This window comes from Silene latifolia, chromosome 11 (genome assembly GCF_048544455.1).
Source record: "Silene latifolia isolate original U9 population chromosome 11, ASM4854445v1, whole genome shotgun sequence".
NCBI lineage: Eukaryota > Viridiplantae > Streptophyta > Magnoliopsida > Caryophyllales > Caryophyllaceae > Silene > Silene latifolia.
In genome coordinates this window covers 132,039,687-132,063,842 of record NC_133536.1, presented here as the reverse complement: position 1 = coordinate 132,063,842, position 24,156 = coordinate 132,039,687, and the positions used below count along the sequence as shown (strand labels likewise).

The window sequence follows — 24,156 nt, the reverse complement described above, 5'->3', positions numbered from 1 at the left end:
TTACCCTTGTGTTTTCATGCTTTTTAGTGCCTATTTGGGTCATTTCTTATCTTTAGTTCTTTGTTTTGCATATTCTTTGAGATTTTGATCCCTTGGTAGGAAAGGAGTAAGAATCTTGCATTTTCATGGCAAAACAAGGCTAAATTGATCATATTCAATGACCAAGCATCAAGGAGAGACAAGACTAGAAGGCCTTTGTACATAGCATAGTAGAAGAGCATTGTTGAGAAAAGGATCCTTGAGTCCCCAAGGAAATCCCCAAGGAATTCATGAAGAAAAGGGAAGAAAAAGAAGAAGGAAAGCTGCTGAACTACAATCCGAACGGATTGTAGAGAATCCGGCCGTCCTCGCCAATCCGAGCGTCCTCACCAGGAATCCGCTCGGATTCCCCATGCCCAGTCCGAGCGTCTTGTTCCTTGATCCGCTCGGATCGTCCACCCCAGATCCGGCCGTCCCGACTCCCAGCCGCACGGATCACAACACAGCACAGTTTCGTTCTTCAAGCTACGAAATGAAGAAGCCCTTCTCTCGGACAATCCCGGAGGCTCCTTGCTCAACTTAAAAAGTGTAATTACTAGTTTAGCCCTTAGTTAACCCTAATGCATCCTCCCTAATTTTCACTATAAATACCCCATTAGTCTAATTAGAGGAGCATGTTCTTCTTATCAATAATTAGTGTAGTTAATATCAATCAAATCTCTCTTCAATATTGTAATCAAATATTAATCAAGTTTTAATCCAAGTTTTAGTTCCTTAATCTCTCTCTTGTTCTTACTTTATTTTGGGTAATTGAAGATTATTTGGGTTATTATTGGGAGATTGACAACCTCTCAATCTAGGATTCAAGTACTTCTATTATTCTTGCTTTATTATTGGAATCATTAGTAGGTATAATCTCTTAATCCCTTTTTAATTATTGCTAATTACTTTCATTTATTCATCATGTTTTATTATGTTAGTATGATTGACAACCTTTCTAGCATGATCAATATGATAATGAGTGAGTAGTCTCTTAGCTAGGGTTTAATGGGTGATTAGGGGAAACCAACATGGGGAATGATTCATGCTTAAATTAATATGCTTTCATATCTTATTTGCTTGCTTGTTTTGATCTTAATGCATGCACATGTTATATTTGATGAAATGCTAAGCCTATGAATCCTTGCATTTACTATCATCTTCTATCCTTTCAACTTGACTTGTAAGACATAACCCAACTCGAGTCTTGTTAGACCATGCATGTGTTAAGTAGGGAAGATTAAGTCGACTTGTAGGTGTTGTACAATCCAAGAGATTCGGCTCCGGGACCCAAACTTTCCTAGGATTGTAAGATATAACCCAACTCAATCCATCACAACAATAATTGCTTGCTTATAATTTGAGAACATGTTTGTATGATCATATCCCATGATTCCCCTATGAACCCATGACACCCTAGTGCTTTTAATCAATTGTTTACACCCTTATTTCATTTACCTTGTTAGTTTATTTTCATTGCCATTTTAGTTTAGTAACCTTCTACATCAACCCAATTTGTGACACCCCTAGACACCGCTAGTTACAATAGAATCTTCATTTCAATACCCGTCCCTTGGGATCCGACCTTTACTTGCCTCTTTACTAATTGTAGAGTTGTTTGTGAAGTATAAATTGTGTTTTGTATCGACCATTGACCAACGACCACATATGCTCAATTGTGAACACCAAATGGCTCCGATCAAGAAGGATTACTCTCATTACAGAATGTGTCACCACTGCCACTTATACCTTGAATTTGAATGGGGATAGCTTTGGCTGGTTTAAGGGACAAAGAGGATTAAGACAAGGAGATCCTTTGTCCCCTTTGCTCTTTACAATTTGCATGGAATACTTAACCAGATTGCTATCCTATACTACCTCTACAATGAAGTTCAGATTCCATCCCCTTTGCAAATCATTGAAATTGAGTAGCTTAATGTTTGCAGACGATTTGCTGCTCTTCTCTAAAGGGGATGTGGGTTCCATTATGATCTTGCTGCGCACTTTCTCAACCTTTTCTCATGCATCAGGTCTTCAGATGAGTAGGGGGAAGTCAAATGTGTATTTTAATGGAGTAGCTAGTGAAATCAGAAGGGAAATAGTTCAGGTTTCAGGATGCATTGAAGGCAAACTACCTTTCAAATACCTTGGAGTGCCAATTAAACCTGCTAAGTTATCAATCAAGGACTGCCAACCTTTGATTGATAAAGTTTTTGAGAGGATAAGACAGCTGGGAACCAAAAAACTATCGTATGCTGGGAGACTGGTGTTGATAAAAGCAGTATATAGAACTCTTCACTCTTACTGGGCATCTATTTTCATCATTCCCAAGGCAGTGCTCCTTAAAATTGAAGCAATATGCAGGAATTTCTTGTGGCATGGAGGGACTGAATATGCTAGGACTCCTACTGTTGCCTGGTCGAAGCTTTGCACTAATCAGAAGGACGGAGGACTTGGCCTGAGAGATGAGTACAGTTGGAACAAAGCAGCAGTTGGGAAACTGGTCTGGTGGATTCAGGCTCACCCCTCCAAACTTTGGGTGCAATGGGTACATGCTGTCTATCTTAAGGGGCAAGAATGGGAGGATTATAACCCACCTCAGGATGCCAGTTGGACGTGGAAGAAAGTCTGTAAATTGAAGCAGGAGTTTCAGCCAGCATACCACCAGAATGAATGGACTATGGTACCAGGTAAGGAGTACACTATCAAGAAGGGGTATAGCTGGTTAAGGCCACCCACTCAGGCTGTAAGTTGGTCTCATATTGTTTGGACTAAATGGTCCATTCCCAAACATAGCTTTATAGCCTGGCTGCATTACCAGCAAGGGTTTAATACCAAAGACAAGTTATACAGGCTTGGTATTGTCCCCGATAAGAATCTAACTATTTGTGCTCAAGAGGAAGAGTCACCATCTCACCTCTTCTTTCGTGTCAATATAGCAGAGAATTATTCAGAGAGTTCAGAATGGACAGGAGTGGTTATGTCGATTGCCAATACACGAGAATGGTGGCACAGGAGGTTCACGAGGCTGAAGATTGGGGTACTGAATAGTATTCTCAATGCTACTATGTACTATATCTGGAACCAGAGAAATGCAAGCAGGCATGAGAATGTTCTACTCAGCCCAGGCAGGTGTGTGGTGATGATAAAAGCAGACATCAGGAACAGGATTCAGCAACAGTTGCAGGGTACAGTGTCAAGGAAAGATAAGCATTGGATTGAGAAATTACTGCACTAGCTAGTATGATCTTCTAGTTTTTGTAGTATGATAAGTGATATAGATGAGTTTGTGGTAGGAACATGGTTGTGAACAATTTATTCTGTACATGGTTTTTGAGCATCAATATATTTTTTACATTTTACCAAAAAAAAAACTAGGATACTCGATCGAGTAAGGGGGCACTCGATCGAGTACCTTAGCTACTCGATCGAGTAGCCGGTTTACGGGGAGTTATTTCTCGGGTTTTGTTAATTATGCGATTAAGGTATATAATCTTTCTCGTCATTGTTCTTAAACACTTTTCAAAACCTAATTTACTGTCAAGAGAGAAAGCAAAGTACGTTCTTCACTTTAATCGCATTGTTAGCAAATCCCGGAGTTTGGAAGGTCGGATTTCACCGTTCGTTATACCGTTGGGATCTTTGCGTCGAGGGTAAGATCTATGTACCGTTTTTATAGTATTTCCTTTAAGTTGGTTAAACCCTAATATGGGGATTTGGGGGTTTTGTGTAGATTGTGATTTGGTAGTGTTTATGTGTTTGTATGATAGGAGGAGGTTTTGTAGAAGAGGCTTTTTGATACAGCTGTTGATACCGTCTGACTGTTGTGCTTTCCAGGTAGGGCTTCCCTACTCAGTATTAGTTACATAATGTGTTGTGATTGTGCTGTAATTAGTGCTTGTTGATTGGTTTCGTGACGGTTGTTGATTGATTGTTGTTGATGGATGTGATTGGTTGTCTCTGGTTCTCGAGATGCGTTCTCGGCTGAGTGGAGTCACTTGCGGGAGTGGCTTCACGCCCTAGTTTCGCCCTCCGTGGAACCCGCCACGGGAGGAGATGTGCACATTAATGGGACAGGGTTATTGCTCGGTATGATGAGCGGGGCTTAGGTGGGAACGGATGCGGTCCCCCACTGGCAGGGCTGGTCCAGTGGACAGTCGGTGACGGATATTGTTGGGAGTGGTGTGATTGTGTGTGTGTGTGACAGTTTGAGCTGTGTTGTTTGTTGTGTTGTTGGATTATATAAATTGTGTGATTAGTACTGACCCCGTCTAAATGTTTTAAAAACTGTGGTGATCCATTCGGGGTGGTGAGCAGTTATTGAGCAGGTATGATATGACGCGTATGGGATAGCTAGGATGAGTCATCACGTGGCAGTTAGAAGTCTTCCGCTGTGTCAGACGATGTTTTATAGCTTTGATAGTTTTAGCAGTAGACCGTCTGAGAATCTTGTATTTCTTTTTATCTGTTTGGAATTGCTATGTAATCACTTTAAACATTATTTACTTTTAAGTATGTTTCGTTATTGTCTTATCATTATCATTGCCTCGGAAAACCGAGATGGCGGCATCCTTATACCTGAGTGGTCCTGGTAAGGCACTTGGAGTATGGGGGTGTTACAATTGGTATCAGAGCGACGATCCTGAAACCTGTAACCAATGAATTTAATGAATATAGGGAGTCAATTAAAATGAACCCGGGGTAAAGGTTGTAGGAGCTAATGCAAAGGCTTGGGAGACGTCCTAAAGTCGCGAACTCGCCCTACAATTTTGAACCGGTCACCATGGGATATGAGTCGGGATCGCTATGTGTTTATCTTGTGAATTGTGTACCTATATGGTGATGTGTGGCATGAATCAGTGGATGTATGTATGTGGAGAATGGGGAATGTGTAGAAAAGATGGTGATGATGTGATTTCGTAAGCTATTGATTTAAAGCATGATAGTTGGTTTACAATGTTGTTTTGAATTGTAGCAAAAGTATATGAGAATGATGAATGATGTGGTAGAAAAAGGAAGTAGTTCATATGTGATAATATGTGATGAATGATGATGTTGCAGGATGGATGATTCATAATGTGGCATAATAATAACATGTGCATAGGAATGTTGTGTCGTATACGTATATTTGATTTGCATAAGGTTGTATGATAAGTTTATGTACTTGTCCACTATTGTTCATGTGTATATGTGGTAAGAAGTGTGTAGCTGTAATGGATGAATTGGTTGGATGAGATTAAGTAATTGCATAAAAATATGAAATTCATGTGTGGAACATGTTTATGTGGGTAATGGATTTTAATAATATTGCAATGTGTGTAACATGTGAATAGGGGATTTTATGTCGTATATTATGTTATTGTGTACGTAAAGTTATAAAATAAAAGCATGTGGGTAAATCGTGATTGACAAGTTAAATAATCTATGTGCATGATTAATGTTGTTGCTTGGCTTTTGAAAATAGTAACATATAATTATGAATACTGGTTTTATGAGTTTTGGACTGGTATTGTTTGCTTGGTTGTTGTTTAAGTTGTTTGGAAGTAAAATCAAGTAGTTGTGTTTTTCGATTATAAAGAGGTTGTCTTTAAACTGTTATAACTTGAGATTCATAAATGATTTTGATGTTATTCCAAGTGGAGGTGATAGCTTGTCCTTTTACGATTCTAACGATAGGTCACACGCCCAAAACGACCAAGTAATGAGTGAGTTATGACTGTTTTACGAAAACTGGACAGTGCTGAGAATTGGGGTACTCGATCGAGTAGCCTTGGTACTCGATCGAGTAAGAGGAAACTCGATCGAGTACGTTAGTTACTCGATCGAGTAGCCCTGGTGATTCGTTTTACGTGCTTCTGATCTTCACCTACTCGATCGAGTAAGTCCCTTACTCGATCGAGTGGCCGGTACTCGATCTAGTATCCCATGATTCGGGTCATATGCTTATCTTTGGACTTAGTTGCATATTATGTTTAATTCAAAGTTGTTATTTTGCTTCTTAATGCATTGTTTTACATGTATGTTGGTTTTGATACGTAAGTTACCCAATCTTATGGGGTGGTGAGTGGCACCTTATGGTGAGTATGAGTTTGGTGGGAGGAGATGAGCTATATGTGGTTGTGCTGAGAAGTGGAAAAAAAAATGATGAGCTGATTGAGGCATGGTGCAAGTTTTAATGAGATATGGTGAGTGATATATTCGCGAATTTGAGTGATGTAAAGGCAAGTGGATGTGAGTAAGGAGTAATGTAAGTGTAAGGAACGTGAGACTAAAGGGTTGACAGGAAGGATGTGGATAGTAGCAACTTGAGATGTGTAAGAATTATGGAGGGAGATGGTTAGATTGTGTTGGTTAAGAGTATCTGTAATGAAAGGTCGTTGTAGAGGGATGGAGAATGGTGGTGAAGGGTTAGATCCGTATAAAACCCTTTCTTTATAGGATTATAACGCAAAATTTATATGTAGATTATAGTCATGAAACGAAATTAACAATGAAAACGATAAAAATTATAGAAATAACCTTCGGTCCTAGTGCAAAAGGCAATGAGAGATCAAGTTAGATCTCCTCCTAATCGTTGCACCCAAGATATCCGAGTAATGCCCTTGTGCTAGAGAGAATCCCCTAATTGCCTTGCAATATCGAGGGGATTGTTTTGTGAGTTTGTGTTGGATGAGAGATCCGGGATTTAGGAGGCACAATTCCCAAAACCCTAATATTTTTTAGCAAATGAATTAGGTTAGAAGTGAAAGGAGAAAGCTCTCCTTATGGCCTCTCTAATTCGGCCAAACCGAATGGATCAAGGGGAAGTGGGCTTCCACTTCCTCTTAATTTAAACTTGTGGTCCGGTTCATAATTCGCTAAGTGTATATGACACGGTCTAATTATAAACTGTCATCGGTTATCGGATATTAAAGCATCAACCAATTACACGGATTAGTTGAATTATTTAATACGTGTCCGACAAAGACAATATCGTATAATTATATTTATCCAATATACATTAATCAAATATAAGTCGCTTATATTTAATTTTACGAATTAACTGGTTAATTCGCCTTAGCCCATGATATTTAATCCGTATTAAATATTATATCTCAACATCACATTTTAACTAATTATTAGTCAAATAACTCGGACTAACTGGTTAGTCAAAATTGGCATCTACATGACCGTATTTTCATACCGTCACATCTCTCAAACGTATCCTATAGGTGTGACTTTTAGGGACCAGTTGATCACCGCCATCTGTATGACAATAACGTCAAACTTATCTAGCAAGCCAACCGTTATTGATAAACGTGGATCAACTGATAATGATACCAAAAGTATGCCCTTTGATCCTTTTAGAGGTTTATAAGTCCTTGCACTAACTGTTAAGGACACCAACCCCAACAAGCTCCCACTTGTCCGTACAAGTGTATGTGCAATGACGTTATCCGCACTAATCAAGGACACAGCTCAACAAACTCCCACTTGTCCGTACAAGTGTATGTGCGATAACCGATTCTCATATTCATTTAAAATTTCTCCCACTCAATGTAAAACAATTTGCAGATCTGGATCCATAAAGGTCGTATTTTACAATCGATCTGGATCTAGAGTGGTTTCCCCGACTAGAGAGTAACTTAACTGATAAAACGAATCCGTATCCGAGCATGGCCATGCATTTCGATTCTGACTCCTCGAGTGGCCCTGAGAAATATCGAGTACCTGATAAAGGCTGAATATTTCCTTCAACTCGAACTCCTTCCGATCTAAGCACAAATGAAATGACCCGAAACAATCTACTTGGCCCCCTGTTACGGATGACCGTGAGAAAGAAACCAAAGTCACCCAAAATCTGCCTTAGTCTCTAGAGACAATCGATAGTCAAAAGAATCGACTCTTAGGATCACCATGGAGGTCCTATCCACGACCGGCACCGAATGTTATAAAACATTTAGGACTCCACGTCGATGTCACAATTGTGTCCTACGAAATATCCGTATAAATCGCCTCTGTGATTGGTCACCAACCTCTTGTTGACTTATGGCTAGTTGAACCCACCATCAACCAACGTCACAAAATAATTGCCGAGTTATCAGCTCATGTGGGCAATTAAGGACTGAAAAATATATTGTTCTTTCATTCACTTTGTGGTGTTCAAAATTTGTCGTACAAATCCACATGAAAAACAAAATATATATAAAATATCAAAACGATGATGTTGTATAGAGTACAAAAGCGAATGAATCTAATCCATAAAAGAGTACTACAACTTAGGAACACGTTTAATTCCCATGGAATTAACGTGCCCTTCATGCTTATCTTGTCGTAATGCTTTAGTGAGAGGATCTGCTATGTTATCATCTCGTAGCAATCTTTTCTATCACTACGCCTTTTGCTCCACGTAATCTCCGATTAGATGAGCTTTCCGTTGTACATGTCTAGACTTGTTGCTAGACTTTGGCTCCTTAGCTTGGAAGATGGCACCACTATTGTCGCAATAGATGGTGATCGGGTCATTCGAACTAGGCACTACGGATAGCCCATGTAAGAATTGACGCATCCATATCGCTTCCTTTGTAGCTTCGAGACGCGGCATAGTACTCGGACTCGGTCGTAGAATCTGTTTAATAACTTTTGTTTCGAACTCTTCCACCGATCGCAGCGCCATTAAGAGTAAAAACGAATCCAGACCGAGATTTCGAGTCATCTCGATCCGTTTGGAAGCTAGCATCTGCGAATCTTGGTTTAGCATAGCTTTTGATCGCCTCCATAAGTCAATGCCCAATCTTTAGTCCTCCGGAGGTACTTAAGAATGTTCTTGACAACTAACCAATGTGATTCACCTGGATGCTGTTGGAATCGACTTGTCATACTCAATGCATATGCCACGTCTGGACGTGTGCATATCATGGCATACATGATTGATCCTATTGCCGAAGCATATGGAATCCGTGTCATGCGCTCTTTCTCTTCCTGTGTCTCGGTGCCGAGACTTGCTCAAATGCACCCCTGGAGCCATAGGAAGGAACCCCTTCTTGGAGTTGGTCATGCTTTGAATCTCTCTAGGACTTTGTCTATGTAAGACTCTGATGAGAGATAGCATCCGTCGTGATCTATCTCGATAGATACGGATGCCTAGAATTCTTTGTGCCTCTCCCAGATCTTTCATCCGGAAATGGTTTTTCAACCATACTTTCACCGAAGTTAAGAGAGGTATGTCATTCCCAATCAGGAGTATGTCGTCAACATACAATATTAGGAAGACAATCTTGCTCCCACTCGACTTGATATATAAACATGGTTCCTCGACTGATCGAGTGAATCCATTTTCTTTTATCACTTGGTCGAAGCGATGATTCCAACTCCTTGATGCTTGCTTAAGTCCATAAATGGAACGCTTTAGCTTGCACACTTTCTTAGGATGTATCGGATCGATGAAACCTTCGGGTTGTACCATGTACAACTCTTCCTCCAAAAAACCGTTTAAGAAGGCGGTTTTCACATCCATTTGCCAAATTTCATAGTCATGAAAAGCGGCAATCGCTAAGATAATCCGAATGGAACGCAGCATGACTACGGGTGCAAAAATCTCATCGTAGTGCAAACCTGGCACTTGGGTGAAACCTTTAGCAACTAGTCGTGCTTTATAGATATCTTGTTGACCTTCCACAGAATGCTTTATCTTGTAAAGCCATTTGCATTGAAGGGGACGAACCTTAGCAGGTAAGTCAACAAGATCCCATACGTTGTTCTCATACATGGAGTCCATCTCGGATTGCATGGCCTCAAGCCATAGCTTTGAGTCAGAACTAGTCATGGCACCTTTATAGGTTGCGGGTTCACTACTCGTTAAGAGTAGAACGTCATCTATGTCATGTTCCTCGACCATACCAATGTATCATGCGGAGGAATAGAGACTCTTCCCGACCTCCTAGGTTCCTCGGGAATATTCACCGCAGCGGGATTGAAGGAACAGTTCCTCCAATGGTTGCTCGGTGTGTGGTTCTGGAATCTCCGACAGGTCGAAGGTTCTATCACTCTTTGCATTCTCAAGAAATTCCTTCTCTAAGAATGTCGCACTAGCCGCAACAAAAACACGTTGTTCGGTTGGCAAATAGAAGTAATGACCAAGTGTTCCTTTAGGATAACCTATAAAGTATGTCTTGACCGATCGCGGGCCGAGCTTATCCTCGTGTCTCCACTTGACATAAGCCTCACAGCCCCAAACCCGTATAAAGGACAAGTTGGGGACCGTTCCCTTCCATAGTTCATATGGAGTCTTGTCAACAGCTTTAGACGGACTTGATTAAGTATTAGAGCGGTGACAAAAAGAGCATAACCCCATAATGAATCCGGTAAAACCGTGTGACTCATCATGGATCGAACCATATCAAGTAGTGTTCGATTTCTCCGTTCGGACACACCATTCAACTGAGGTGTTCCAGGTGGAGTTAACTGTAGGGCAATCCCACAGTCCTTTATGTGTTGATCAAACTCGTGAGAAAGATACTCGCCACCACGATCCGAACGCAGTGTTTTAATCTTTCTACCCAATAGGTTCTGTACCCTATTCTGGTATTCCTTGAATTTCTCAAAGGATTCACTTTTGTGCTTCATTAAGTAGACATAGCCATATCTACTTAAATCATCCGTGAAAGTGATGAAATACCTATAGCCTTCTCGTGCGGTGATTGACATAGGACCACATACATCCGTGTGTATGAGCCCTAATAGGTCGGCAGCGCATTCCAACACCTTTGAAGGAAATCCGAGTCATCTTACCGATGAGACATGATTCACACGTGCCAAATGATTGAAAATCAAAGGCCGAGATAGCTCCATTCTTGATGAGCTGTTTAACGCGTTTCTCATTAATGTGTCCCATACGGCAGTGCCATAGATACGTTTGATCTTTGTCACCAACCTTTACCTTTTTATTCATTACGTGTAATATTTCGGTGGTCTGATCTAAAACATAAATTCCGTTCATGGAGACTGCCTTGCCATAAATCGTATCGTGTAAAGAGAAAATGCAAGTATTATTCTCTATTACAAATGAAAAACCAAGTTTGTCAAGTGCGGAAATCGAAATAATGTTTTTCGAAAGACTGGGTACATAATAGCAATCATATAATGATAACTCAAATCCGCTAGGAAGCTGGATCACATATGTTCCCCTCGAGGCGGCAGCCACTCTTGCTCCATTCCCGACACGCAGGTCAACCTCACCCTTTACGAGAGGTTCGAGATTTCGGGCCCCACATGATTACACAGATGAGAACCACAACCAGTATCAAGTACCCAAGTTCCGTAACTTGCGTGGTTAATCTCAATCATATGAATAAAAGTAGAAGGAGAAGACATACCAACAGGTTTAACGCGACCTGCTTTTATGTCCTCATGATAAACAGGACATGTACGCCTCCAATGCCCAGTCTTGTGGCAATGATGGCATTCCATGTTTTCGGTCTTGCTCTTTGTCGCGCCTGATGAGTTACTTGCCTCACCAGGCCCACTCTTACCTGATCCCGACTTCTTAAACTTCGGTTTGCCTACTGCTAGGCCTGGCTGAACTTTGCCCTTACCCTTGCCCTTGTTTGACACAACGAGAACATCCTGTTTCATGCTCCCACTGAACTTCATGTCCTTCTCGGTGCATGTACGAGGAGGGAGTGCAATTCATGGGGAGTTTTCTTCAAATCATTCATATAGTAATTCGCTCTAAATTGCGAATAACCATCGTGGAGTGAGTGAAGTATGCGGTCAATAACAATGTTCTCGCCGATCTTACAATCAAAGGTCTCCGACTTCTCGACATTCTCAATCATGCTTTGAGAATGTGTGGGCTAACCGGTTGGCCCTTTCGAGTCTCGCATCAAAGAAGCGAGTGGTAAGCTCATAGGTCACGATTCTCGGTGCTTTTGAGAATTCCCTAGTGAGTGTAGTGAAAATCTTGTTTGCACTTTGAGCTATGAAGCGTTTATGCAAATTGGATTCCATTGCAAAAATAAGTACGTTCTTTACCGCACCCGCTTCCATGGCGAAATCGTTATACTTGTCGATTTCGTTAATTTCAGCCGTGGGGCCTGGGTTTGGTGGGATGGGCTCAATCGGATATTTGAGCTTCCCATCGGCAATGGCGACATTCCGTAATCCGCCTCCCGATCCGTGAAGTTTGATCCATCATTCTTTAGTCGAGTAGACCGATTCATCCGATCCATGAAGATCCGGCCGGGACTCACGGTCCAATGTGACACTTGGCATTGGGTCGTCCTCACGGCCAGACCATTATGTTATTAGCGATTTAAATGTTCGTGTTCTACATTGAAAAAGGAAGAAAAACAAAACGAAATAAGCAACTCATCGAGGTGATTTAAGTCTATTTTAAAATTCATTTTAAACATGTAGACTCTCGCACTTGCATAATTGATCTCCCTCAAGAATGATACAAGTGATCCCAAGACTCAATTTCTGTAAATTGATAAGCCAACTGTTTAGCTAATTCTTCCGGAAGAACTCTTGGTCGATAGATTTCCGTAAATCCTATCTATAGTCCACCACAGTCACAGGATCGTACGAGTGACCATAGTGTTGAGATAAAATAGGTCAATCGGTTCCAACTTACCCAACGTAGAAGGGGTCATAGTATGCCTACCGACGAAGAAGGGATTCATTGGAGTTTGACCTATAAAGACTATTCTCAATTTTTGTTTATACGAGGAAGATCCCATCAACTAAATTATAATTCATATTAAGTGAACGAATAACTAGCGTTTGCGTGAATGAATTAATTTGGGTGATGGCTTAAAATCGTGTGACATGCGAATGTCATAGAAAACTAACTCGTGACCTCTATATGTGTCAGTTTTCATGCAATAATTAGGTGGTTTGGTTTTTAGGCGGAATATGATGCATACTATCGTTACAATAAAATAAATAAATGAATGCGATACGTAAATAAAAATTCCTAGTGTGGCCTATCCTAGTAAAAAGAACAAAATACAACTTTGGAATCCACCGTTGGACCCGAAAGCTTGTCTTGGTGTTCCATCTTTGTCCATGTAGCGGGAGTGAGCATCCGGTCTCCATCTTTAGTCTTCTCAAAAATTACAATTAAAATTTACAAATATAAACCTATTTACATTCTAAATAAAAACTGTAATTAAAAGAAATAAAATGGAGATACGAGATCTCAAAATACAACCAAGACCGTGTTCCATCATTACGGTAACACGTTCTACTAAGGCCACACTAAGTTACAACCGTTTGCAAAATAATTAAATACGTAATTAAAAGGCATTCAAAACATTCAAAATATAAACAAGAACGATAAATTAAAATGCATCAACTAAAATTAAATTTATTCGTGACATAATTCCGTAATTATGTTAAATTTTTATCCAAACCACCAAAGATAATTAAAATTACATGACAAAACCGCTTTAGTCAAGTTAATTTTAATCCGAAATAATCCGTTACAATAAATCATGTTAAAGTAACTTTATTTTACGTGGGTGAACCGTTTCACTAACAAGCGAGAGCATAAAAACCGTTTTATGCATTAAAAAGGGGCCGAAAAAAAACAGAAATTTTTTTTTTTTTCTTCTGTACTGCTGTATGTGAACAGTACCAGTGGCCAAAATTTTTTTTTTTTTTTTTTTATTGAATGCTGAAAAGCCGAGAGCCTTTAAGGCCAAAAAAAAAATCGGCTAAAACCGAGAGCAACAAGAGTTCAAACAAAACGGTTTGAAAAAAAAAAACACAATTGCAATTTTAATCTAATCCGTATAGAAATCAAATTACAATTGTTAATCTTCAACATATTGCAATAATTATCGGTTCGAATTGCAACATGTGAAGAACGATTGAAAACTTGAGATCGAACGATCTAAACAAAATGTGTAGCACGCAAATCAATGTAAAAACAGAAAAAACAGGCCAAGACATGAGGCCACACGGTTTTCAGAAATTTTCGAGACAAAAATTTGTGCCACACGAAATTTTATGCAATCATTTTGATGCATCTTTAACATATTGAAATGAATATCGATTTCAAAACAATATGCAATCAAAATTAAAACAAAACAATCATCACCGTGTAAACTAGACACGGATCCCAACACAAAAAAAAAAAAACGCAGCAACATAAAAATTGCCGAGACCAAAAAAAATTTGTGCCGAATAAAAAAAATCCAGCCGCACCAAATTTTTTTGACAAAAATTATCGATTCAAAAATCGTTTGATGAAAAACACATATAAAAATTACGTGGCCTCGCTCTGATACCACTTGAAGGGTTAGATCCGTATAAAACCCTTTCTTTATAGGATTATAACGCAAAATTTATATGTAGATTATAGTCATGAAACGAAATTAACAATGAAAACGATAAAAATTATAGAAATAACCTTCGGTCCTAGTGCAAAAGGCAATGAGAGATCAAGTTAGATCTCCTCCTAATCGTTGCACCCAAGATATCCGAGTAATGCCCTTGTGCTAGAGAGAATCCCCTAATTGCCTTGCAATATCGAGGGGATTGTTTTGTGAGTTTGTGTTGGATGAGAGATCCGGGATTTAGGAGGCACAATTCCCAAAACCCTAATATTTTTTAGCAAATGAATTAGGTTAGAAGTGAAAGGAGAAAGCTCTCCTTATGGCCTCTCTAATTCGGCCAAACCGAATGGATCAAGGGGAAGTGGGCTTCCACTTCCTCTTAATTTAAACTTGTGGTCCGGTTCATAATTCGCTAAGTGTATATGACACGGTCTAATTATAAACTGTCATCGGTTATCGGATATTAAAGCATCAACCAATTACACGGATTAGTTGAATTATTTAATACGTGTCCGACAAAGACAATATCGTATAATTATATTTATCCAATATACATTAATCAAATATAAGTCGCTTATATTTAATTTTACGAATTAACTGGTTAATTCGCCTTAGCCCATGATATTTAATCCGTATTAAATATTATATCTCAACATCACATTTTAACTAATTATTAGTCAAATAACTCAGACTAACTGGTTAGTCAAAATTGGCATCTACATGACTGTATTTTCATACCGTCACATCACTCAAACGTATCCTATAGGTGTGACTTTTAGGGACCAGTTGATCACCGCCATCTGTATGACAATAACGTCAAACTTATCTAGCAAGCCAACCGTTATTGATAAACGTGGATCAACTGATAATGATACCAAAAGTATGCCCTTTGATCCTTTTAGAGGTTTATAAGTCCTTGCACTAACTGTTAAGGACACCAACCCCAACAGGTGGTCTATAGTGAACTGAGATGGAGACATGCCGCGAGGTGGACTTATAGACAATGAGTGAGTTTGGGAGATTTGGTTTATTAAGAGGTGAAACTAAGGTGTGATTTCCTTGGGCAATTAACGGCGTGAAATGAAGTTCTTTAAACAGTGAACGTTGATTTTATGGATAGGTTAGTGGCAAGTGTGAGCGATAGCATAATAAGAGAAGATCCATGGTAAGAAAGAGTGAGATGATATCGACATGAAATAATGGGATTTGAGCTTTGGCGGAATGAGAAGGTAACCGGAGCACTAAAGAATTAGATAGAAGTAATAAGGAGTTGAGCTATTAAATGGTATTGTTGAATGTGAAGAGAAAAGAAGAGTAAAAAGTAAGCTAAGGAAAATTTTCACCGGAGTTATGTGATATAAAGGTAAGGAATCATCGAAATGTGTGATATTATCATGAGGATGTTAGTTAATGGTTATATGGGAGCTTCAGGACAACATGATTAATAATGAGTTTCGAGGAATTAAGGGAGTAAGAGTTGGTGGAGTATTTACACGATATGAGATTTTTGGTGGAAAGTTAGATGACGATACAATTAAGGATAGTATTGGGAATAATGTTGAGGTAATTTGTTGATGGGTTTGATGTTCTTTATTTGGGGATGTTAACCAAAGATAGGAGAAAAACCGTGTCGTTTTGATATGAGTGTAAGAGGTTTGATATACGAGCAGTGGTGGTATTGTGGTGTTGTTACTAGTGGTTAAGGGTGATGATAGATAAGAAAGACAGCAGTCCTAGAGAGGTTGATTTTATAAAGGCCGGATTGATATGTATGGTTGTAAGGAAGTATAAGATGTGGTTATATGAGGCGAGCGCTAGTGGTTGAATATTAATGGTATGGCATGAGGTGATGGTTATGCGAATGGGAAAATATGTTATGAGGGGCTTATGAGTTAAGCTCGGGCGACAGGTAACCGTTATCGAGTGGTAACTTACGTGATCAGGATTGACTAGTTGGTTGTGATTATGGGTCTATGATGTGTATAAATGTTTGTGTGAGGTTCTGACCTCACGAGAAGCGGTATGGTGTGATAGTTATAAAGTTGTTATATGAATGTTTGTGATATATGTAGGGTACGACAATCTAATGGAATGAGGCTAAAAAGGTAATAATTTGATTGATTTGGTATGGCTAGTTATAATTTTTTGTGTATTGATAACACATGCGTATTCCGTGAAATTGTAGAGTTGATGTTCATGAGGTGCTTATCTGTTTATCCATATAATATGTTGCGTTGTGATTTAATAAAGTGGATTTGAGTAAGTTTTATTGTCTGAGAAGTTATGTTGAGTCAGTGTTTATGGGTTTGAGTAAGTTGTGATGTCTATCGGTGCGGTTGTGGTGCCTCGGGTGGTGATCCGGGCACGGTACTTCGTGTTGTGATGCGGGTATTTTCGCACTACGGTGCGGTTGTTGGTGACGGTGTTTTGATGCCGTCACCGGTTGTGGTGGAGTAGGCGGGATGATTATGATACGAGTTTTCGAAAGTGCATACCAGTTATACATAGATTGTTGTTTTGTTTGCTGTTGTTCTTTGTGAGTTTTGGTTGAACATGTAGACTGTTGTTTTGTTTGTTGATGTTTCTTATCGCCAAACTTGGGTGTGAGGGTAGAGTATGATATGGGAGAAAGTTGTGTATGTTTTGTTGTTGTGATGGTATAGTGATTTTTCGTTGATAGGGCACGATTGTAAGAGGTTATACAGAACATTTGATCTTGTTGTAGACGAGACAGCGGTGCACATAGTCATGGCAAGTGATTCGTAGAATATGTGTGGTAATGATCTGAAAGCTGTAGGTGGTTTTAATCTTTCGTTGGGCCAGTGAGGGAAGGGTGTTTGGATTCAGTGTCTTGTTAAGTCATGTATGAGTTTTGCAGTGATGAAAGAAAAGAACTTGAGGATCTTGTGTGAGTGTACGTAACAAGTGTGGATTGTGAGTTATGCTTTTGGCGATAGAAGTTTTATATAGTCTATATAGAGAGGTATGTCATGTTGCGGTAATGTGGAAGAGTTGGAGTATTGGTTATGCTAAGGGTTTTGCGGTATTAGTTAGATGAAGTGCAGAGTGAATTGAAGTATGAGAACTGTTTAAGTAAGAAAGCCTTGGAAATAGGAATGGGTATAGAAATGAGGTTATAGGCGGTTATCTTTGACATGTGGTGGTGATGAGGATGATGAGATGATTTAACTAAGGATTTAGTATTAGTGAGTTACGAGGACGTAACATTTGTCTTAAGAGGAGTAGGATGCGATAAGAGTGAGTTTCATGGTTGTGCATGTTGTAAAATAATTGGAAGTGGAGTGTTAGCATAGCGTAAAGGAGGGATTTGTTTTGTGGTTGATGTTGTTAAAAGGCCATGGCCGTGCTTGCAGTAGTGTGATGTTTAGGAGTTCGAGAGTTTAGATAGTGGCATGATGATGTTTATGAGTGTAAGTAAACTTCGAGGACGAAGTTCTTTTTAAGGGTGGTGGGTAACATTCTGTTTGATGTTATGGGTATTTTGATATTGGATTGGCTATGGATGATGTATTACGGAGCTAGTTGGTAGTGTATGGAGTTAGTGTTGAGAGAGATATAATGGAGTCGATACGATATCGTGAGCCATGTTGTGGAGGTAGGAATAGTTAGTGGAGTTGGTGTTACGAGTTCATGTTTGGGTTGGAGTTTTGTTTTGATTTCTTAGTCACGTTGTTGTGCCTTGATCGAGTTAGTATGTTTGTTTTTGAGTATGGGTTGAACTTCGGGGACGAAGTTCTTTTTAAGGAGGGAAGACTGTAATACTCCGTATTTATGAGTCTTTGGGTACTCTATCGAGTAGGCCTTACTCTGTCGAGTAAGGGTGAGTTGCGTTTTAAAATAGTTTCTGACCTGTTGGGTACTCGATCGAGTAACTAGGATACTCGATCGAGTAAGGGGGCACTCGATCGAGTACCTTAGCTACTCGATCGAGTAGCCGGTTTACGGGGAGTTATTTCTAGGGTTTTCTTAATTATGCGATTAAGGTATATAATCTTTCCCGTCATTGTTCTTAAACACTTTTCAAAACCTAATTTACTGTCAAGAGAGAAAGCAAAGTACATTCTTCACTTTAATCGCATTGTTAGCAAATCCCAGAGTTTGGAAGGTCGGATTTCACCGTTCGTTATACCGTTGGGATCCTTGCGTCGAGGGTAAGATCTATGTACCGTTTTTATAGTATTTCCTTTAAGTTGGTTAAACCCTAATATGGGGATTTGGGGGTTTTGTGTAGATTGTGATTTGGTAGTGTTTATGTGTTTGTATGATAGGAGGAGGTTTTGTAGAAGAGGCTTTTTGATACAGCTGTTGATACCGTCTGACTGTTGTGCTTTCCAGGTAGGGTTTCCCTACTCAGTATTAGTTACATAATGTGTGGTGATTGTGCTGTAATTAGTGCTTGTTGATTAGTTTCGTGACGGTTGTTGATTGATTAATGTGGATGGATGTGATTGTTTGTCTCTGGTTCCCGAGATGCGTTCTCGGCTGAGTGGAGTCACTTGCGGGAGTGGCTTCACGCCCTAGTTTCGCCCTCCGTGGAACCCGCCACGGAAGGGGATGTGCAAATTAATGGGACAAGGTTATCGCTCGGTATGATGAGCGGGGCTTAGGTGGGAACGGCTGCGGTCCCCCACTGGCAGGCCTGGTCCAGTGGACAGTCGGTGACGGAGATTGTTGGGAGTGGTGTGATTGTGTGTGTGTGACCGTTTGAGCTGTGTTGTTTGTTGTGTTGTTGGATTATATAAATTGTGTGATTAGTACTGACCCCGTCTAAATGTTTTAAAAACTGTGGTGATCCATTCGGAGGTGGTGAGCAGTTATTGAGCAGGTATGATATGACGCGTATGGGATAGCTGGGATGAGTCATCACGTGGCGATTAGAAGTCTTCCGCCGTGTCGACGATGTTTTATAGCTTTGATAGTTTTAGCAGTAGACCGTCTGAGAATCTTGTATTTCTTATTATCAGTTTGGAATTGCTATGTAATCACTTTAAACATTATTTACTTTTAAGTATGTTTCGTTATTGTCTTATGATTATCATTGCCTCGGAAAACCGAGATGGTGGCATCCTTATACCTGAGTGGTCCTGGTAAGGCACTTGGAGTATGGGGGTGTTACACAAAATGCTTAAGCAATTGAATGCTACTAATGTTACATTAATTTCTAAAGTGCCACATCCTTTGACTGTAATGCAATTCAGGCCCATAGCATGTTGTAATGTGGTATACAAATGCATTTCAAAGCTTCTTTGTTCAAGGCTTGCTTTGGTTCTCCCTCACTTAATTTCTGTCACACAAGGAGGCTTTATTCAAGGTAGAAGCATAATGGAGAATATTCTAATCTGCCAAGATCTAGTTAAACTCTAGGGAAGGAAGAGTGTCTCACCTAGATGTCTATTCAAAATAGACCTGCAGAAGGCTTATGACTCTGTGGAGTGGAGTTTCCTTTTTCAGATGCTGCAGGAATTAAATATCCCAACTGGTTTTATTGCTCTCATTAAGGAATGTGTTACAACTGCAACTTACACCTTGAATCTGAATGAGGATAGCTTTGGCTGGTTTAAGGGACAAAGAGGATTAAGGAAAGGAGATCCTTTGTCCCCCCTGCTCTTTACAATTTGTATGGAATATCTTACCATATTACTAGCCTACACTACCTCTACAATGAAGTTCAGGTTTTACCCTCTTTGCAAATCTATGAAACTGAGCAGCTTAATGTTTGCAGATGATTTGTTGCTTTTTTCTAAAGGGGATGTGGACTCCATTATGATACTGCTACGTACTTTCTCAACCTTTTCACAAGCATTAGGACTTCAGATGAGTAGGGGAAAATCGAATGTGTACTTTAATGGAGTATACAGTGAAGTCAGAAGAGAAATAGTACAGGTTTCAGGATGCATTGAAGGCAAACTACCATTCAAATACCTTGGTGTGCCCATTAAACCATCTAAACTATCAATCAAAGACTGCCAACCACTGATTGATAAAGTTTTGGATAGAATAAGACAACTAGGGACCAAAAAACTCTCGTATGCTGGGAGACTGGTGTTGATAAAAGCAGTATATAGAACCTTACACTCGTACTGGGCTTCAATTTTCATTATTCCAAAGGCAGTGCTCCTCAAAATTGAAGCGTCTGCTGCAGAACTTTCGGGCATGGAGGGACTGAGTATGCTAGGACCCCTACTGTAGCCTGGTCAAAAATTTGTAATAATCAGAAGGAGGGGGGACTTGGACTGAGAGATGAATACATATGGAACAAAGCAGCTGTTGGGAAACTGGTTTGGTGGATTCAGGCTCACCCATCTAAACTGTGGGTGCAATGGGTGCATAGTGTATATCTGAAGGGACAGAATGGGAGAACTATAACCCTCCCCAGGATGCCAGTTGGACTTGGAAAAAGGTTTGCAAATTGAAGAAGGAGTTTCAGCCAGCATATCACCAGAATAAATGGGCAATGGTACCAGGCAAGGAATATACTATCAAAAAGGGATATAGATGGTTAAGGCAAAACAGCCAGGATGTAAGCTGGTATCATATTGTTTGGACCAAATGGTCAATTCCCAAACACAGTTTTATAGCATGGTTGTACTACCAGCAAGGATTTAATACCAAAGACTAATTATTCAGACTTGGTATTAGCCTTGACAGCAGCTGTTGTATATGTGCTCAAGAGGAAGAGTCACCTCGTCATCTCTTCTTCCAAAGTGCAATCTGGCAGAGAGTTCTTCAGAGAATACAGGAATGGACGGGAGTGACTATGTCTGATGCCAATACTCAGAATTGGTGGCAACACAAGAGATTCACTAGATTGGAGAATGGGATATTGAATAGTATCCTCAATGCTGCCATGTACTATATTTGGAAACAAAGAAATGCGAGCAGGCATGAGGGTGTTATAATCAGCCCTGGCAGATGTGTGGTAATGATACAAGGGGATATCAGGAACAGGATTAGGCAACAGTTGCAGGGTACAATGTCCAGGAAGGATAAGCATTGGATTGAGAAGATAATGCAATAGCTGATATGGTCTTATATGTATTATGGTAGCTGAATTTGTGATAGGAATATGGATTGTGAACAATGTATACTGTATATGGTATTTTTTAGCATCAATATAATTTTTACATTTTACCAAAAAAAAGCACTAAAGAAAAAGATGAGAATGGCCTCAAGGAATAAATTCCTTGAGGCTAAAAACAGACAAAATTAAACAAATAAATAAAGTAATTACCTCCCCAGCAACAGCGCCAAAATTTGATACCGTCGTTTCAGTACCAAAAATAAATACCTAAGTACTACTAACAGAAGTCAGCGGTAAGTAGGGTCAATCTCCACAGGGAGGCGGTCACTATCTACTTGTCAACTCGGTCTGTCTACGGTCACTAATGGGGTTTTGAAATGTTTTGACTACACTAATAAGAGAAAGCAAGAGAAAAGGGAATAAGAGAAATTAACAAGGAAGAGAGAGGGAACTAAGGATTTCGGGTCATAAATAAACGTCAATTAATTGTGGTTAAGGTCGCAGATTAGTTGATGTGTCGGTCTAAGGGGCAACGAATATCTTCTTCCGGTCTCAATTCGCCCTAAAATACTATTAGCTTAGCTTCCGCCCTCACTAAAGCATCCCAATGTTCACTGCAGGTCTCACCCCTTCCACCCTTCCGGTCTAGGTCAAGGCTTACCCAGGTTTAAAACGGCTAAATGCATCGATTCAATTAGCTAGATACAATTAAAGCAGTGATTAACAACATAGACTTAACAACAACGACAAATCCGTAAACCTAATTAGCAATTAACATCGGTTCATCGACTCCCCTTAATCCTAGCAGAGGAATTAGTTAAACATAGATAAGGTAAGAGCAAGAATGAAAAATAAAGGAATAAACAACATCATAAATTAAAAATAAAGTAAAGGAAGAAAAAGAGTAAGGAAAGGAATTACTGATTAAGAGATCCGGAAAAGAATGGTGGAAAAGTGTTAACAGTGAAAAGAGAGAAGGAAAAGCATGAAGTGTGATAGAAGCGTCGTCCTAGTAGTATCCAGGATAATTATGACCTAATCCCGACTTCCTTTATATAGGGAAGTCATTATTAACATAAAATAAACCTAACACGGGTTAAAAATCCTGAGTATAATAGCTAAATACTCGATCGAGGACTTTTATATCACTCAATCGAGCAAAACAAAGCTAAAACCTCTCGATCGAGTACTTTTGGTACTCGATCGAACACTTATTAATTAGGCACTACTCGATCGAGTAGAAAAAGGGGTCGATCGAACACAATTGTACTCGATCGAGTGGTTTCCAGCGCACAATTCCTGCTTCGCGTACTGAACTTCAAACGACTGCCATTTCTTCGTTACTTGGGCAAACAGGGCAATTTGAAGTTCTTCCTTTGCTCGCCTAGCTAACTTACTTCTTTGCGCATCTCAAAATAGTAGTCTTAAGGCTGCGACTCAACTCATCTCCTAAATGTATGCATAAGGACATGTTTTAGGCTTGATTATGCTCCTTTACGGTTCATTCCTGTAAATAATACAAGAGAAACCAAAGTAGACAATTCGGGGCATTTCGTAGCATAAAACTATAATAATAGCATAGAAATACGTGCATAAAAAGGCCAAAAAGGACTATATAAAATGCACGTATCAAGCAGATTGATTTCAGGTTAGCTTGTGTGATGTGCTGGATACTTGAAGGGGATGTTGGGACATTGATCATCACTTGAGTCTAGAGACCACCTTAAATTATTCAGACACTATTTAGTTTACTTTCCACTGCAATTGTTTTAAAAGTATTCTGTATTAATTATTTATCTTGTTGGAATTTTATAATAAAACCTTTTGAGGCACTTTAATTTATATCTTCTTAAAGTACTTAGTAATTGGTTGTCTTTTATACTTACTACATCAGGCAACTGAGATGGTAACGCCTTTATTTACTTGAGAATGTCTTGCTAAAGGCTCTTAAATAAATGGGGGTGTTACAAACTGGTATCAGAGACAACGTTCCTAAGGCCTAAACAAATAAATTTAATAAACTTAGGATGAGTCTAAGAAAATGAACCCGGGGTAGAAACTGTTTAGGAGACCTTTTCTTAGGTTAGGGAGACGTCCTAGATCTGGCCTTTTTTCAGTTTTGAGCCGGTCACCTCGAGGAAGGTTAAGAGAGAGAAGGGTAGTTAGCGTGGATGATTTACCTTAAGGGTCTAATTTTGTCCTGAAGTAATGAAAGGTACTAACTTTATTTGCAGGATGAAAACAAAAAGGTAAGAAATTTTGAGACGGATGAAATGGATAGGCGTGTGGCCTATAAGACGGCAATCACAGTGGATTGAATTTTTTTTGAGCTTGTTTTAATTCTTGGCATAATTATGCATGAATCGTGAATTATTGCATCTTTATATGAATTAGTTGTATATACGTGAACTACATATTTAGAAAATTTCATGTCTAGAGATATGCGGTATGTGTTGCTCTGAACCTATAAGTATAGAATTATGAAATCGTATGAATTAAAGACTAAACATATATAAAGGGTAATTAATTTGGACAAAAGAAAAAGAAGGCCATGAGAGGGCTGATAAAGTTATTTTCAGTCGTTTGGCCTTAATCAAAATAAATCCTACAATACTACTAACAATTAGCTAGCTGTAAGTAACGTATCGTAGCCACAGGGAGGCGGTAGTTAATCTAGTTGTTTATATTTAGATCGTCTTAAAGTAACCAATTTTATGGGAGTTTTTTTTGTTTGATATCTAACAACTAATTGCAATGTAAATAAAAGATGAATTA

The 24,156-nt window shown here is 39.4% G+C and overlaps 2 protein-coding genes across 2 annotated transcripts; both read left to right on the top strand.

The window, feature by feature from the left end:
* The first annotated feature begins 1,903 nt into the window (after nucleotides 1–1,903).
* Nucleotides 1,904–3,256, top strand: LOC141614002 (uncharacterized). The gene has a single exon (XM_074432754.1). It carries the CDS (start codon nucleotides 1,904–1,906, stop codon nucleotides 3,254–3,256), a length of 1,353 nt encoding a protein of 450 aa, XP_074288855.1.
* A 16,555-nt stretch (nucleotides 3,257–19,811) lies between these two features.
* Nucleotides 19,812–21,378, top strand: LOC141614001 (uncharacterized). Its single transcript, XM_074432753.1, has 3 exons — nucleotides 19,812–20,526; nucleotides 20,705–20,888; nucleotides 21,000–21,378. The coding sequence occupies exons 1-3, from the start codon at nucleotides 19,812–19,814 to the stop codon at nucleotides 21,376–21,378; spliced, it is 1,278 nt and encodes a 425-aa protein (XP_074288854.1).
* Nucleotides 21,379–24,156: the final 2,778 nt, after the last annotated feature.